Raw genomic sequence first — 16,463 nt, forward strand, 5'->3', positions numbered from 1 at the left:
GCACGGAAAAGGGCACTGGAGCTAGATATAATTGCTAGACAACCTGAACTATGATTAACGTAAAGCCAGTGGGTGTATTGACCTATTGGTGGATGAGTATTGTCATATTGCCTGTTGCCTGTATAATGAGGCAAAAGGAGGGTTCAAGATAATATGCATCTCTGACTAATGTTTTCTTCTTCATTGGGGTCAGTCTTTGTGTCGAAAAACAACTGTTCAAGTCAAGGGAGCCAGTGGTTCCCTTGTTACCGTATTCTTGGTCATTGTTGTCTGTAAAGAAAGCTTCAATTTCTTTCTCATCATCCTCCCCTTGGATAAATTGTGATGCCATTTTGTCATCCTCCACTTCTACCTCCTGAATTGAAGGCGGTTCCTGTAGGAGAACATTTTGGGCATCACTGTTGGGACTGGAGACGTAGAGAGAGTAGATGACCCAAATGCCACTGAGAGACCACGAATTGTGCAGTTGACGAAGCCGCAACCAACGATGAAAGAACCTACAGCTTCAAAATGGACAGACCCAAAGCCACTGCATGAGCTGATCCAGATGCAGCAGCCACATGGTAAGAAACGGAGAAGTCCAAAGCTGGTGAGGCTACTGTAGGTATCAACAGTAGAAGAGGCAATGGAAGGGCAACAAATGCTAAAGAACCAGCTCAAGAAGAGTGGAACTGATGATTTGACAAAGAATTGGCAGTGACCCACCTTTCTGAAAATGTCTTGTGGGTATGTTTGTGAGGGAGGGCTGGTGATGAACTATTGGTAAAGGCATAGCTGATATCAGCATTTTAGTCAGATATGACACTGGTGAACAAAATGTTTGAACTTAAGAAGCAAGCTCAAAGGATCCCTTGAACAAAGAGACAGGCTGTGAGGAGGGACGTTTGTGTTTCGCGTCAGATTCCTTCTCCGCACGGTCTTTGATTGCCTTAGCAGAGAATGTGTGATCAATGATTTTTGAGGTTACAATCTGGATGTTCTCAGTAAATACACTGATTACAAGGATCTTCACTTACACTTTTATTTTTTCCATAGGAGCTACAAGCCCTAAAAAGGGATTTATTTGGCATAGAGTCAGTCATCCTGATAAGGGAAAAAAAAAGAAAAAAGCCTGACAGCATCTTTCCTTCTCCAAAGATGAATTTGAGATGGCAGGGGAAACTAAAAATGTTATAAAAAATAGCTAAAATGTAGGCACTGGTAGACGAGGTCTGTTGGATTCACTCACACTTTACGTGCAGTAGAAAATCTGACCCATGGACACTCTGAAAGAAATTGAGCTTTGCGTTTCTCAACTTTTCTTGCTGGAGCTTGAGCCACGTAATGAAGTTGATACTCTACCAATAGGATATAGCTAAAGCAGATTTACCTACTGTCAAGGGCTTGATGCTATGAAAGTCTCTCCAGTGTCCTACATGAGTATCTGCAGAAACAGTGACTACTCCAAGTAGCCACTGTGCCACAATGCACTTAGTATACACATGCAATGTATCACACGCATCCTTAAGAAAGTTGCAGCTGCGAGGAAAAGCCACAAAGGACAGAAAAAATCTTGACAATCTGGATAACGTGATTGATGTTGATAAATATTACATGAGTTAAAACGCAAGGTACCAAAACCACCCTGAATCAGGTTGGAGCAAGAGGTCAGCACAGGTCTTACAAAACTAAAATTCCAGACACAAGTCCAGCTGAAAAGTAGTGTATAATTCAGAGACGAAAAGATAAACTAGTGGGCAATAAACGCTATGAAAAATAGGGAAACAAATGTGTTGTGTCACATCTAACTTTTTATGGATGGTCAAAGTAGTAAGTGGCATCACGGTGAATAGGATAGCACCTTCCTTTTTTTTGTTTTGTGTAGACAAAAACTCTGGGATGACAAATATCTTGTATAGGGGTACACTTTAGGCTAGCCGTTTGGACTCATTGTGAGGAATGGCATCTTTAAAGCACATGAACAACCCCCTGTTTGACATCCATCTCCAATACACTTCCATGACTTGTCGGTCACCCTCCTGGGCCAACTCTCTGTACAAGTAGTGGATCACCAGTCTGGACGACCGCCACCAGCAAAGAGGAATACGTTTCTACGCATGCTCAGCATGAAGGCCAGAGAAGTGCTGCTTTCTGGTCCAGGTATGCAAAGTCTGCTATCATTCTGCTGCCTCTAGTAAATCTCCTGTCCCTGTGTAACACTTAAGTGTATATGCATGCTGATTTTTGAACACAGACTACGAGTGTTTCATAGCCTGAGGATAGGCTAATTACTGAAACATGTGAATCTATGAAATAACCAATGCTGGTGAAAGATACGGCCCTCCCAGGTCCTCCCATTACTCTGCACTTCATTTTACTTCCCCTAGGATAGTTTTTGCAGAATCATCATGGGAAAACAAGGACATCTTTTCCTGGTACTGGCCCATCGTTTTGGAAGGTGCTGTAAACACTTCCATTTTGTTTTGTTGTCAAACCCAAATCTTGAGGGGCACACCCTGACCCAGGCAGATCTCCTAAACCCTAAGAGACAAAATATGGAGCATACTTGTAAGGAAATGCCTCCTTGGCATGGTTACCCCCTGACTTTTTGCCTTTGCTGATGCTATGTTTTGAATTGAAAGTGTGCTGAGGCCTGCTAACCAGACCCCAGCATCAGTGTTCTTTCCCTAACCTGTACTTTTGATTCCACAATTGGCACACCCTGGCATCCAGGTAAGTCCCTTGTAACTGGTACCCCTGGTACCAAGGGCCCTGATGCCAGGGAAGGTCTCTAAGGGCTGCAGCATATCTTATGCCACCCTGGGGACCCCTCACTCAGCACAGACACACTGCTTGCCAGCTTGTGTGTGCTGGTGAGAACAAAACGAGTAAGTCGACATGGCACTCCCCTCAGGGTGCCATGCCAACCTCACACTGCCTATGCAGTATAGATAAGTCACTCCTCTAGTAGGCCTTACAGCCCTAAGGCAGGGTGCACTATACCATAGGTGAGGGCACCAGTGCATGAGTACTGTGCCCCTACAGTGTCTAAGCCAAACCTTAGACATTGTAAGTGCAGGGTAGCCATAAGAGTATATGGTCTGGGAGTCTGTCAAACACGGACTCCACAGCACCATAATGGCTTCACTGAAAACTGGGAAGTTTGGTATCAAACTTCTCAGCACAATAAATGCACACTGATGCCAGTGTACATTTTATTGTGAAATACACCCCAGAGGGCACCTTAGAGGTGCCCCCTGAAACCTTAACCGACTATCTGTGCAGGCTGACTAGTTCCAGCAGCCTGCCACAACCGAGACATGTTGCTGGCCCCATGGGGAGAGTGCCTTTGTCACTCTGAGGCCAGTAACAAAGCCTGCACTGGGTGGAGATGCTAACACCTCCCCCAGGCAGGAGCTGTCACACCTGGCGGTGAGCCTCAAAGGCTCACCCCTTTGTGCCAGCACCGCAGGACACTCCAGCTAGTGGAGTTGCCCGCCCCCTCCGGCCACGGCCCCCACTTTTGGCGGCAAGGCCGGAGAAGATAATGAGAATAACAAGGAGGAGTCACTGGCCAGTCAGGACAGCCCCTAAGGTGTCCTGAGCTGAAGTGACTCTAACTTTCAGAAATCCTCCATCTTGCAGATGGAGGATTCCCCAATAGGATTAGGGATGTGACCCCCTTCCCTTGGGAGGAGGCACAAAGAGGGTGTACCCACCCTCAGGGCTAGTAGCCATTGGCTACTAACCCCCCAGACCTAAACACGCCCTTAAATTTAGTATTTAAGGGCTCCCCTGAACCTAAGAATTTAGATTCCTGAAACTACAAGAAGAAGAAGACTGCCGAGCTGAAAAACCCCTGCAGAGGAAGAACAGAAGACACCAACTGCTTTGGCCCCAGTCCTACCGGCCTGTCTCCTGCCTTCCAAAGAACCCTGCTCCAGCGACGCTTTCCAAGGGACCAGCGACCTCTGAATCCTCTGAGGACTGCCCTGCTTCAAGAAAGACAAGAAACTCCCGAGGACAGCGGCACTGCTCCAAAAGAACTGCAACTTTGTTTCAAGGAGCAGATTTAAAGACCCCTGCAACTCCCCGCAAGAAGCGTGAGACTTGCAACACTGCACCCGGCGACCCCGACTCGACTGGTGGAGAACCAACACCTCAGGGAGGACCCTCCGGCGACTCCGAGACCGCGACTGCCTGAACTCCATTTCCTGACGGCTGAAAAAGAACCTGCACCCGCAGCCCCCAGCACCTAAAGGAACGGAACTCCTGTGCAGGAGTGACCCCCAGGAGGCCCTCTCCCTTGCCCAGGTGGTGGCTACCCCGAGGAGCCCCCCCCTTGCCTGCCTGCACCGCTGAAGAGATCCCTTGATCTCTCATTGAAATCTACAGAGAACCCAACGCTTGTTTGCACACTGCACCCGGCTGCCCCCGAGCTGCTGAGGGTGTACTTTTTGTGCTGACTTGTGTCCCCCCCGGTGCCCTACAAAACCCCCCTGGTCTGCCCTCCGAAGACGCGGGTACTTACCTGCTGGCAGACCGGAACCGGGGCACCCCCTTCTCTCCATTGAAGCCTATGCGTTTTGGGCACCTCTTTGACCTCTGCACCTGACCGGCCCTGAGCTGCTGGTGTGGTAACTTTGGGGTTGCTCTGAACCCCCAACGGTGGGCTACCTTGGACCCAAACCTGAGACTTGTAAGTGATTTACTTACCTGAAAAAACTAACAAAAACTTACCTCCCCCAGGAACTGTGAAAATTGCACTGTGTCCACTTTTAAAACAGCTTATTGTGTTTTATGTAAAAAGTATACATGCTAATGTAATGATTCAAAGTTCCTAAAGTACTTACCTGCAATACCTTTCAAATGAGATATTACATGTAGAATTTGAACCTGTGGTTCTTAAAATAAACTAAGAAAATATATTTCTCTATAACAAAACCTATTGGCTGGATTTGTCTCTGAGTGTGTGTTCCTCATTTATTGCCTGTGTGTATGTACAACAAATGCTTAACACTACTCCTTTGATAAGCCTACTGCTCGACCACACTACCACAAAATAGAGCATTAGTATTATCTATTTTTGCCACTATCTTACCTCTAAGGGGAACCCTTGGACTCTGTGCATGCTATTCCTTACTTTGAAATAGCACATACAGAGCCAACTTCCTACATTGGTGGATCAGCGGTGGGGTACAAGACTTTGCATTTGCTGGACTACTCAGCCAATACCTGATCACACGACAAATTCCAAAAATTGTCATTAGAAATTGTTTTTGCAATTTGAAATTTTTCAAAATTCTTAAAAGTCCTGCTAGGGCCTTGTGTTAGTCTCTGTTTAGCATTTCTTTTAGTGTTTAAAAAGTTTGTGAAAAGTTTGAATTAGAACCTAGAACTAGTTTTAGATTCTTTAAAAGTATTCCAACTTTTAGAAGCATAATGTCTAGTGCAGAGATGAATGTGGTGGAACTCGACACCACACCTTACCTCCATCTTAAGATGAGGGAGCTACGGTCACTCTGTAAACTAAAGAAAATAGTAATGGGGCCCAGACCTTCCAAACTACAGCTCCAGGAGCTTTTGGCAGAGTTTGAAAGAGCCAACCCCTCGGAGGATGACAACACAGAGGATGATGACAGTGACTTGGAGGGTGATTCCCCCCTACCAGTCCTATCTAGGGAAGACAGGGCCTCTCAAGCCCTGACTCCACAAATCATAGTCAGAGATGCTGGTTCCCTCACAGGAGGGACCAACCTCTCTGAAATCACTGAGGATAACTCCAGTGAAGAGGACATCCAGTTAGCCAGGATGGCCAAAAGATTGGCTTTGGAAAGACAGATCCTAGCCATAGAAAGGGAAAGACAAGAGATGGGCCTAGGACCCATCAATGGTGGCAGCAACATAAATAGGGTCAGAGATTCTCCTGACATGTTGAAAATCCCTAAAGGGATTGTAACTAAATATGAAGATGGTGATGACATCACCAAATGGTTCACAGCTTTTGAGAGGGCTTGTGTAACCAGAAAAGTGAACAAATCTCACTGGGGTGCTCTCCTTTGGGAAATGTTCACAGGAAAGTGTAGGGATAGACTCCTCACACTCTCTGGAAAAGATGCAGAATCTTATGACCTCATGAAGGGTACCCTGATTGAGGGCTTTGGATTCTCCACTGAGGAGTATAGGATTAGATTCAGGGGGGCTCAAAAATCCTCGAGCCAGACCTGGGTTGACTTTGTAGACTACTCAGTAAAAACACTAGATGGTTGGATTCAAGGCAGTGGTGTAAGTAATTATGATGGGCTGTACAATTTATTTGTGAAAGAACACCTATTAAGTAATTGTTTCAATGATAAACTGCATCAGGATCTGATGGACCTAGGACCAATTTCTCCCCAAGAATTGGGAAAGAAGGCGGACCATTGGGTCAAGACTAGGGTGTCCAAAACTTCCACAGGGGGTGACCAAAAGAAAGGGGTCACAAAACCTCCCCAGGTGAAGGGTGGTGAGACAGCCAAAAACAAAAATAGTAAAGAGTCTTCTACAGGCCCCCAAAAACCTGCACAGGAGGGTGGGCCCAGAGCCTCTTCACAAAACAATCCTGGGTACAAGGGTAAAAACTTTGATCCCAAAAAGGCCTGGTGTCGTAGCTGTAGTCAGTCTGGACACCAAACTGGAGACAAGGCCTGTCCCAAGAAAGATACCACTTCTAACTCCACTCCAGCTAAAACTGGAATGGCCAGTCTCCAAGTGGGATCAACAGTGTGCCCAGAGCAAATCAGGTGTCACACTGAAGCTACATTAGTCTCTGAGGGTGGGGTGGATTTAGCCACACTGGCTGCCTGGCCCCCTAACATGCAAAGATACAGGCAGCAGCTCTTAATTAATGGGACAAGTGTAGAGGGCCTGAGGGATACAGGTGCCAGTGTCACTATGGTGACAGAGAAACTGGTTTCCCCTGGCCAATACCTGACTGGACAAACCTATCCAGTCACCAATGCTGACAATCAAACTAAAGTACATCCCATGGCAATGGTAACTTTAGAGTGGGGAGGGGTCAATGGCCTGAAACAGGTGGTGGTCTCCTCAAATATCCCAGTAGACTGTTTGCTTGGAAATGACCTGGAGTCCTCAGCATGGGCTGAGGTAGAACTGAAAACCCATGCAGCCATGCTGGGTATCCCTGAACTGGTGTGTGTCAAAACAAGGGCACAGTGCAAGGCACAGGGTGAAAAAGTAGAGCTGGAGTCTGGAAGAAAGGCCCAGCCTACCAAGAGAAAAGGAAAGTCAGCTGGGCAACCAGCTGCAACACAACAAGAAAAAGAGAGCCTCTCTTCTCAGGAAGAAGTTCTGCCCTCTGAGGGAACTGAGCCTATGGAGCTGGAACCTTATCAGGTTGCGCTCTTGGGCCCAGGGGGACCCTCAAGGGAAGAGTTGTGTAAGGGACAAGAAACCTGTCCCTCTCTTGAAGGCCTTAGGCAGCAAGCTGCTGAAGAGTCCAAAGGCAAGAAAAATGGAACACATAGGGTCTATTGGGAAGATGGACTCCTGTACGCTGAGGCAAGAGATCCCAAACCTGGTGCCACTAGGAGAGTGGTAGTGCCTCAGGGGTTCAGAGAGTTTATTCTGACCTTAGCCCATGATATTCCCCTTGCTGGGCATTTGGGACAAACCAAGACGTGGGAGAGGTTAGTCAACCACTTCTACTGGCCCAACATGTCCCAGAAGGTTAAGGAGTTTTGCACCTCCTGTCCCACCTGTCAAGCCAGTGGTAAGACAGGTGGACATCCAAAGGCCCCCCTCATTCCACTTCCAGTGGTGGGGGTCCCCTTTGAAAGAGTGGGTGTGGACATAGTGGGTCCACTGGAACCTCCCACAGCCTCAGGAAATATGTCCATCCTAGTAGTAGTGGATCATGCTACTAGGTATCCTGAAGCTATTCCCCTTAGGTCGACTACTGCCCTTGCAGTAGCCAATGCCCTCATTGGTATCTTTTCCAGAGTGGGCTTCCCTAAGGAGGTGGTGTCTGACAGAGGTACCAACTTCATGTCAGCATACCTAAAACACATGTGGAATGAGTGTGGAGTGACTTATAAATTCACTACACCCTATCATCCACAAACTAATGGCCTTGTTGAAAGATTCAACAAGACATTAAAGGGCATGATCATGGGGCTCCCAGAAAAACTCAAAAGGAGATGGGATGTCCTCTTGCCATGTCTGCTTTTCGCTTACAGAGAGGTGCCTCAGAAGGGAGTAGGGTTCTCACCCTTTGAACTTCTGTTTGGCCACCCTGTAAGGGGACCACTAGCTCTTGTGAAAGAAGGCTGGGAGAGACCTCTTCATGAGCCTAAACAAGACATAGTGGACTATGTACTTGGCCTTCGCTCAAGGATGGCAGAGTACATGGAAATGGCAAGCAAAAACCTTGAGGCCAGCCAACAGCTCCAGAAGTGTTGGTATGACCAAAAGGCTGCACTGGTTGAATTTCAACCAGGGCAGAAAGTCTGGGTTTTGGAGCCTGTGGCTCCCAGGGCACTTCAGGACAAATGGAGTGGCCCTTACCCAGTGCTAGAGAGGAAGAGTCAGGTCACCTACCTGGCAGACCTGGGCACAAGCAGGAGCCCCAAGAGGGTGATCCATGTGAACCGCCTTAAGCTCTTCCATGACAGGGCTGATGTGAATCTGTTAATGGTAACAGATGAGGATCAGGAAGCTGAGAGTGAGCCTCTCCCTGATCTTCTGTCATCAGACCCTAAAGATGGCTCAGTAGATGGAGTGATCTATTCAGACACCCTCTCTGGCCAACAGCAAGCTGACTGTAGGAAGGTCCTGCAACAGTTTGCTGAGCTCTTTTCCCTAACCCCTGGTCAGACACACCTGTGTACCCATGATGTGGACACAGGAGACAGCATGCCTGTCAAAAACAAAATATTCAGACAGTCTGATCAAGTTAAGGAGAGCATCAAGGTGGAAGTCCACAAGATGCTGGAATTGGGAGTAATTGAGTACTCTGACAGCCCCTGGGCTAGCCCAGTGGTCTTAGTCCCCAAACCTCACACCAAAGATGGAAAGAGAGAGATGAGGTTTTGTGTGGACTACAGAGGACTTAACTCTGTCACCAAGACAGATGCCCATCCCATTCCTAGAGCTGATGAGCCGATTGATAAATTAGGGGCTGCCAAATTCTTAAGTACCTTTGACTTAACAGCAGGGTACTGGCAAATCAAAATGGCCCCTGGAGCAAAAGAAAAGACAGCATTCTCCACACCTGATGGGCATTATCAGTTCACTGTTATGCCCTTTGGTTTAAAGAATGCCCCTGCACCCTTCCAAAGGTTGGTGAATCAAGTCCTTGCTGGCTTGGAGTCCTTCAGTGCAGCTTATCTTGACGATATTGCTGTCTTTAGCTCCAACTGGCAGGATCACCTGGTCCACCTGAAGAAGGTTTTGAAGGCTCTGCAATCTGCAGGCCTCTCTATCAAGGCATCCAAATGCCAGATAGGGCAGGGAACTGTGGTTTACTTGGGACACCTTGTAGGTGGAGGCCAAGTTCAGCCACTCCAGCCTAAGATCCAGACTATTCTGGACTGGGCAGCTCCAAAAACCCAGACTCAAGTCAGGGCATTCCTTGGCTTGACTGGGTACTATAGGAGGTTTGTGAAGGGATATGGATCCATTGTGACAGCCCTCACAGAACTCACCTCCAAGAAAATGCCCAAGAAAGTAAACTGGACTGTAGAATGCCAACAGGCCTTTGACACCCTGAAACAAGCAATGTGCACAGCACCAGTTCTAAAAGCTCCAGATTACTCCAAGCAGTTCATTGTGCAGACAGATGCCTCTGAACATGGGATAGGGGCAGTTTTGTCCCAAACAAATGATGATGGCCTTGACCAGCCTGTTGCTTTCATTAGCAGGAGGTTACTCCCCAGGGAGCAGCGTTGGAGTGCCATTGAGAGGGAGGCCTTTGCTGTGGTTTGGTCCCTGAAGAAGCTGAGACCATACCTCTTTGGTACTCACTTCCTAGTTCAGACTGACCACAGACCTCTCAGATGGCAGATGCAAATGAAAGGTGAAAATCCAAAACTGTTGTGGTGGTCCATCTCCCTACAGGCAATGGACTTTATAGTGGAACACAGACCTGGGACTGCCCATGCCAATGCAGATGGCCTTTCCATGTTCTTCCACTTAGAAAATGAAGACTCTCTTGGGAAAGGTTAGTCTCATCCTCTTTCGTTTGGGGGGTGGGGGGGTTGTGTAAGGAAATGCCTCCTTGGCATGGTTACCCCCTGACTTTTTGCCTTTGCTGATGCTATGTTTTGAATTGAAAGTGTGCTGAGGCCTGCTAACCAGACCCCAGCACCAGTGTTCTTTCCCTAACCTGTACTTTTGATTCCACAATTGGCACACCCTGGCATCCAGGTAAGTCCCTTGTAACTGGTACCCCTGGTACCAAGGGCCCTGATGCCAGGGAAGGTCTCCAAGGGCTGCAGCATATCTTATGCCACCCTGGGGACCCCTCACTCAGCACAGACAGACTGCTTGCCAGCTTGTGTGTGCTGGTGAGAACAAAACGAGTACGTCGACATGGCACTCCCCTCAGGGTGCCATGCCAACCTCACACTGCCTATGCAGTATAGATAAGTCACCCCTCTAGTAGGCCTTACAGCCCTAAGGCAGGGTGCACTATACCATAGGTGAGGGCACCAGTGCATGAGTACTGTGCCCCTACAGTGTCTAAGCCAAACCTTAGACATTGTAAGTGCAGGGTAGCCATAAGAGTATATGGTCTGGGAGTCTGTCAAACACGGACTCCACAGCACCATAATGGCTACACTGAAAACTGGGAAGTTTGGTATCAAACTTCTCAGCACAATAAATGCACACTGATGCCAGTGTACATTTTATTGTGAAATACACCCCAGAGGGCACCTTAGAGGTGCCCCCTGAAACCTTAACCGACTATCTGTGTAGGCTGACTAGTTCCAGCAGCCTGCCACAACTGAGACATGTTGCTGGCCCCATGGGGAGAGTGCCTTTGTCACTCTGAGGCCAGTAACAAAGCCTGCACTGGGTGGAGATGCTAACACCTCCCCCAGGCAGGAGCTGTCACACCTGGCGGTGAGCCTCAAAGGCTCACCCCTTTGTGCCAGCACCGCAGGACACTCCAGCTAGTGGAGTTGCCCGCCCCCTCCGGCCACGGCCCCCACTTTTGGCGGCAAGGCCGGAGAAGATAATGAGAATAACAAGGAGGAGTCACTGGCCAGTCAGGACAGCCCCTAAGGTGTCCTGAGCTGAAGTGACTCTAACTTTCAGAAATCCTCCATCTTGCAGATGGAGGATTCCCCAATAGGATTAGGGATGTGACCCCCTCCCCTTGGGAGGAGGCACAAAGAGGGTGTACCCACCCTCAGGGCTAGTAGCCATTGGCTACTAACCCCCCAGACCTAAACACGCCCTTAAATTTAGTATTTAAGGGCTCCCCTGAACCTAAGAATTTAGATTCCTGAAACTACAAGAAGAAGAAGACTGCCGAGCTGAAAAGCCCCTGCAGAGGAAGAACAGAAGACACCAACTGCTTTGGCCCCAGTCCTACCGGCCTGTCTCCTGCCTTCCAAAGAACCCTGCTCCAGCGACGCTTTCCAAGGGACCAGCGACCTCTGAATCCTCTGAAGACTGCCCTGCTTCAAGAAAGACAAGAAACTCCCGAGGACAGCGGCACTGCTCCAAAAGAACTGCAACTTTGTTTCAAGGAGCAGATTTAAAGACCCCTGCAACTCCCCGCAAGAAGCGTGAGACTTGCAACACTGCACCCGGCGACCCCGACTCGACTGGTGGAGAACCAACACCTCAGGGAGGACCCTCCGGCGACTCCGAGACCGTGAGTAACCAAAGTTGTCCCCCCTGAGCCCCCACAGCGACGCCTGCAGAGGGAATCCCGAGGCTCCCCCCTGACCGCGACTGCCTGAACTCCATTTCCCGACGGCTGGAAAAGACCCTGCACCCGCAGCCCCCAGCACCTAAAGGAACGGAACTCCTGTGCAGGAGTGACCCCCAGGAGGCCCTCTCCCTTGCCCAGGTGGTGGCTACCCCGAGGAGCCCCCCCCTTGCCTGCCTGCACCGCTGAAGAGATCCCTTGATCTCTCATTGAAATCTACAGAGAACCCAACGCTTGTTTGCACACTGCACCCGGCCGCCCCCGCGCTGCTGAGGGTGTACTTTTTGTGCTGACTTGTGTCCCCCCCGGTGCCCTACAAAATCCCCCTGGTCTGCCCTCCGAAGACGTAGGTACTTACCTGCTGGCAGACTGGAACCGGGGCACCCCCTTCTCTCCATTGAAGCCTATGCGTTTTGGGCACCTCTTTGACCTCTGCACCTGACCGGCCCTGACCTGCTGGTGTGGTAACTTTGGGGTTGCTCTGAACCCCCAACGGTGGGCTACCTTGGACCCAAACCTGAGACTTGTAAGTGATTTACTTACCTGACAAAACTAACAAAAACTTACCTCCCCCAGGAACTGTGAAAATTGTAGTGTCCACTTTTAAAACAGCTTATTGTGTTTTATGTAAAAAGTATACATGCTAATGTAATGATTCAAAGTTCCTAAAGTACTTACCTGCAATACCTTTCAAATGAGATATTACATGTAGAATTTGAACCTGTGGTTCTTAAAATAAACTAAGAAAAGATATTTTTCTATAACAAAACCTATTGGCTGGATTTGCCTCTGAGTGTGTGTTCCTCATTTATTGCCTGTGTGTATGTACAACAAATACTTAACACTACTCCTTTGATAAGCCTACTGCTCGACCACACTACCACAAAATAGAGCATTAGTATTATCTCTTTTTGCCACTATCTTACCTCTAAGGGGAACCCTTGGACTCTGTGCATGCTATTCCTTACTTTGAAATAGCACATACAGAGCCAACTTCCTACAATACTCTTCAGAGAAATGGAGAACCAGCAGATTTCCCTCTCTCCAACGAGTTACGCCTATTCAGATAAGGAGTGTTAGGAGTTAGATAACCCTGTCAGGGTAACTCACTTCAGCATGGGGAGCGCTGCATATAATTATATATAGCGGATTGCTAAATACGGGCGAAACCGTACTGCAAAACACACGTCTGCCGGGTCTTTGTCTACAGAGTGCTCCTAGAAGAAATGGCGCTCAGTCACATGGGCGACCGGAACCATATTTGCCACATCACGTGGTACTGTTTCTGGTGTGGTGTTGAGGGGTCTGTTACGAAATAGTCACATACACGGCAAAAACAGCAATTAATAAACACACAGTTCAGGTCTCTTACCGCTTCAACGAGGCTGCCAGCACTACCGTGGAACTGTCGCCCACCCTCTCGAGTTTGGCTGGGGACTGTGAGGGACAGCGGCCTAGTTCTCCGAGCGTGGCAGTGCGTGCTGTCGGAATACCAGGAGCTGCAGTTTATGGACGGGAAGCTGTTGTTGAGCTTTTCACTGGACTCCACCCCATCAAGCCGCAGCGCTGGGATGGACTGCTGTGGCTGGCCGCGGTTACAGGGCGTGGCCGGCGGCGTGGAGCACAGCCGGGAGAACATTGTCGGAGAATGGCTTCTCCGTAGCAGGGGACTCAGTCCTGCTACCGCTAATGCCTGCATGCACAGAAGACAGGAAAGAGGCAGCTTGTGACATAAGCAAACTTTCTGAAGTGTGGCACAGTACTTTACAGTTCTTTCAGATGATGCACAAGAACCGCAAATTCACTTACAGGAATAGCAATGCAAGCTGAGTTTTGTTTCAGTCTAAGAAAAGAGTAGCCAAGAAGGGATTTTTTATTTAAATGAGATGAATCTAATCAGTCTTGTTGTCCATAAGAGAATGTGTGACACACAGAGACTGACAATTACAATGTAATGATAGGAAACACATCTTGGGGGCTAGGTGTGTCAAAGATTTGCTCTTCAAGTTAGCAGCTGTGGTAGAAAACACTGTTTTATATTGAGACTGCCCGGGCCTTCCCGGCTCAGAGGATCTCTAGAGATGATAAGCAGTGACTTCTGAGTGACTGCCACTAAGCCAACATCCTCAAAAAAGGTCTGTGTCAACGGCACAACAGGTTAACTACTTGTTGCAGGGAAAGGGGTACATTTTACTGTATTCACTTTCTTTTGTCCACTTCTTAATTTATAATTATAAGAATGAAATTAGTCTGATACCGGGGTCTGGTGAGGCCTTTGGGAACTTTATCATTACAAAAAATGAAGGGCCTGATTTATATTTTGGCGGTTGCTGCTTCACTCTGAAACAGGTGCCATCCGCCACATTTTGAAATGTTCGCTGGCCCAGTTGACATTTCAAGCATGCACAGAAATCACCATCACAGCGGTTCCTAACAAAGCATTCTTAGTCTGACGGATGGCTCCTTAAATATGAAAATCCTAAAGCGGGATTATCTTTTTGATAAAAATAAAAAAATGCCCCTGCCCATAGGAGTTTCTTCCATTGCGAAGAGACATTGGGCACTTTTCTGTTCCCCTTACCACCAGTTTTTTCCTGGTGGTGACGGGCACTGAAAAACGACTACATGTCCACCCATCTAAATTAGGTGGGCAGACATACAGCCAAACCTCCGACGACCTGATGGAATTTGAACCCGGCAGAGACGGAGTAGTCTTCACCATTGTCAAACTATGGTCTGCCCAAATTTAAATCCGATGGGTGGACCATTATGTTGGCTCGGAGGGATCTCAGTCACAGTTGCAATGGATTTCCCTTTCCACCAACAAATAAATCGGGCCCTAAGTCATGTATAAATCTAATGTAAGGTCAGAAACATGGGTTTGTGTCAGTATGGCAGTGTATCTTGACATGAGTTTTAGTGTCTGGAACTACTTAGATGGAGTCTACAGTCATCTGTTGTGACGTTTGACAAAGTTCATCAAAATAGATGAATAAGTGTTTCTATTGCCAACTTTATGGTAACAAAAGGTAGCAGGAGTCTTGCTTGCTACTGTGAGTATGTGATGCAACCTACATGTTACCCCTTCTATTATTGCATACTGGGAGGCTGATGAAAATGTGTTCCTGAGGTTGCAAATCCATCCCCCATTTCGGAAAGTTCCCTTCAAGCTGGCTGGTGATAGCCCTTCTCTTGTATAATATAGGATGGGTTACATAAATAAGAGAATTATTTGCATTTTATAAAGGGTCCCCCCATGTTTGATTCTGCACTCATACTTGACTGGGGCAAAAACTGTAGTCACCGTCAGCAAATTTAAATTTGGCCTCCAATCCAAACATGCAAAAATCTTTCCTACTGCTAGTAGAATTGAGGAGCCTCCTGCTGTGGGCACCATATGTAACTTCTTAATTTTCTGGTTCTAAAACCGGCCCTATCTCTTTACTGATTATTTTATTGGTAGTGTTTGGGATATAATAAGAAAGAACTCTTAGAAGAAAAACAATCGATAAAATGGTCAGAATTTGTGCAATTGTGCTTTGCAGCGCCATCTCCAGCGCACCAGAAAGTAACATACTTCAAATGTTCTGGCTATTGGTACAGGTTTTTCTGCTCACATCCTAGGTGATATGGGAAACTGGAAGAGATGATTCAGAGCCCCATTGATAATTACAAGTGTATTGTAGCTTACAGTCTCCAAGTGTCAAATTCAAGGCTTGTAAGCAAGAGTTCACCCAGCAGTACGGGGTCCTGGACAAAGCTGAAGAGTGAAACTCGTTTTTAGCTGAAAAAAGGTGCAAGGTATATCACAAAACCTTGCGTATCAATACTAGACCTGTCATTCTGAGATGGCACACTCATCCCATGTTGCAAATATCTTATTGATAAGTATGTGACAAATGTTTGCAAACAATGGTGCTTTACCCTTCCTCTTTGGCCCTCAACCGTGATTCAATAAGGTTTGCCTGAAAACTGTCTAATTCCTTTGTCATACATGGCAAAATCAATATGAACCTCCAAGTGTTTGCTCAAGTTTGACTAATAAAATAGAATATTACAAATCTATTAATAAGTTAGGTCAACCAAAAAACATATGGTTTAAGACACAGATTTAATGTAAAAAGATATGCATTTATTTAAGACTAGATAATATTTGTTAGCTCCCTGATGAACAAGTTCTATATTCATTCTATAATTCCACAATTGAACACAATTGGGAACAATTAATCCACTTTGGAATGAAATGATTATCTTTAGGATTTATAAAGCACATGCCTGCCCTAACAAAGCATCCCAGTGCTAGAGAGCTGGCAACAATAATAACGCAAGAGAAAGTAAGCAAAGACCTTTATTTAATCATGCCATCAGTTGCTTCCTAAAGAGTCCCTCACTAAGACTTGGGTGCAGACAGAGCAGTAAAATATTTGGCGATTTAGAGGCCAGATATCCGAAGGAATGGCCACCCTGCTTGGCTCTTCTAATTCTGGGGACATAGGCTAACCTTAAGGCGGAGGACCTAAGTACCCTGGAGAGAGTATAGGGC

The 16,463-nt window shown here is 47.3% G+C and overlaps 1 protein-coding gene across 1 annotated transcript in view; it reads right to left on the bottom strand.

Moving 5' to 3' along the window:
- CACNA1C (calcium voltage-gated channel subunit alpha1 C) overlaps positions 1–16,463 on the bottom strand; it is a 1,395,795-nt gene that overhangs the window by 35,131 nt on the left and 1,344,201 nt on the right. The window contains exon 48 of the mRNA XM_069228081.1: positions 13,293–13,613. Coding sequence (XP_069084182.1) covers positions 13,293–13,613 — 321 coding nt within the window. The remainder of the gene's footprint in view (positions 1–13,292; positions 13,614–16,463) is intronic.

This window comes from Pleurodeles waltl, chromosome 4_1 (assembly GCF_031143425.1).
Source record: "Pleurodeles waltl isolate 20211129_DDA chromosome 4_1, aPleWal1.hap1.20221129, whole genome shotgun sequence".
Classification (NCBI taxonomy): domain Eukaryota; kingdom Metazoa; phylum Chordata; class Amphibia; order Caudata; family Salamandridae; genus Pleurodeles; species Pleurodeles waltl.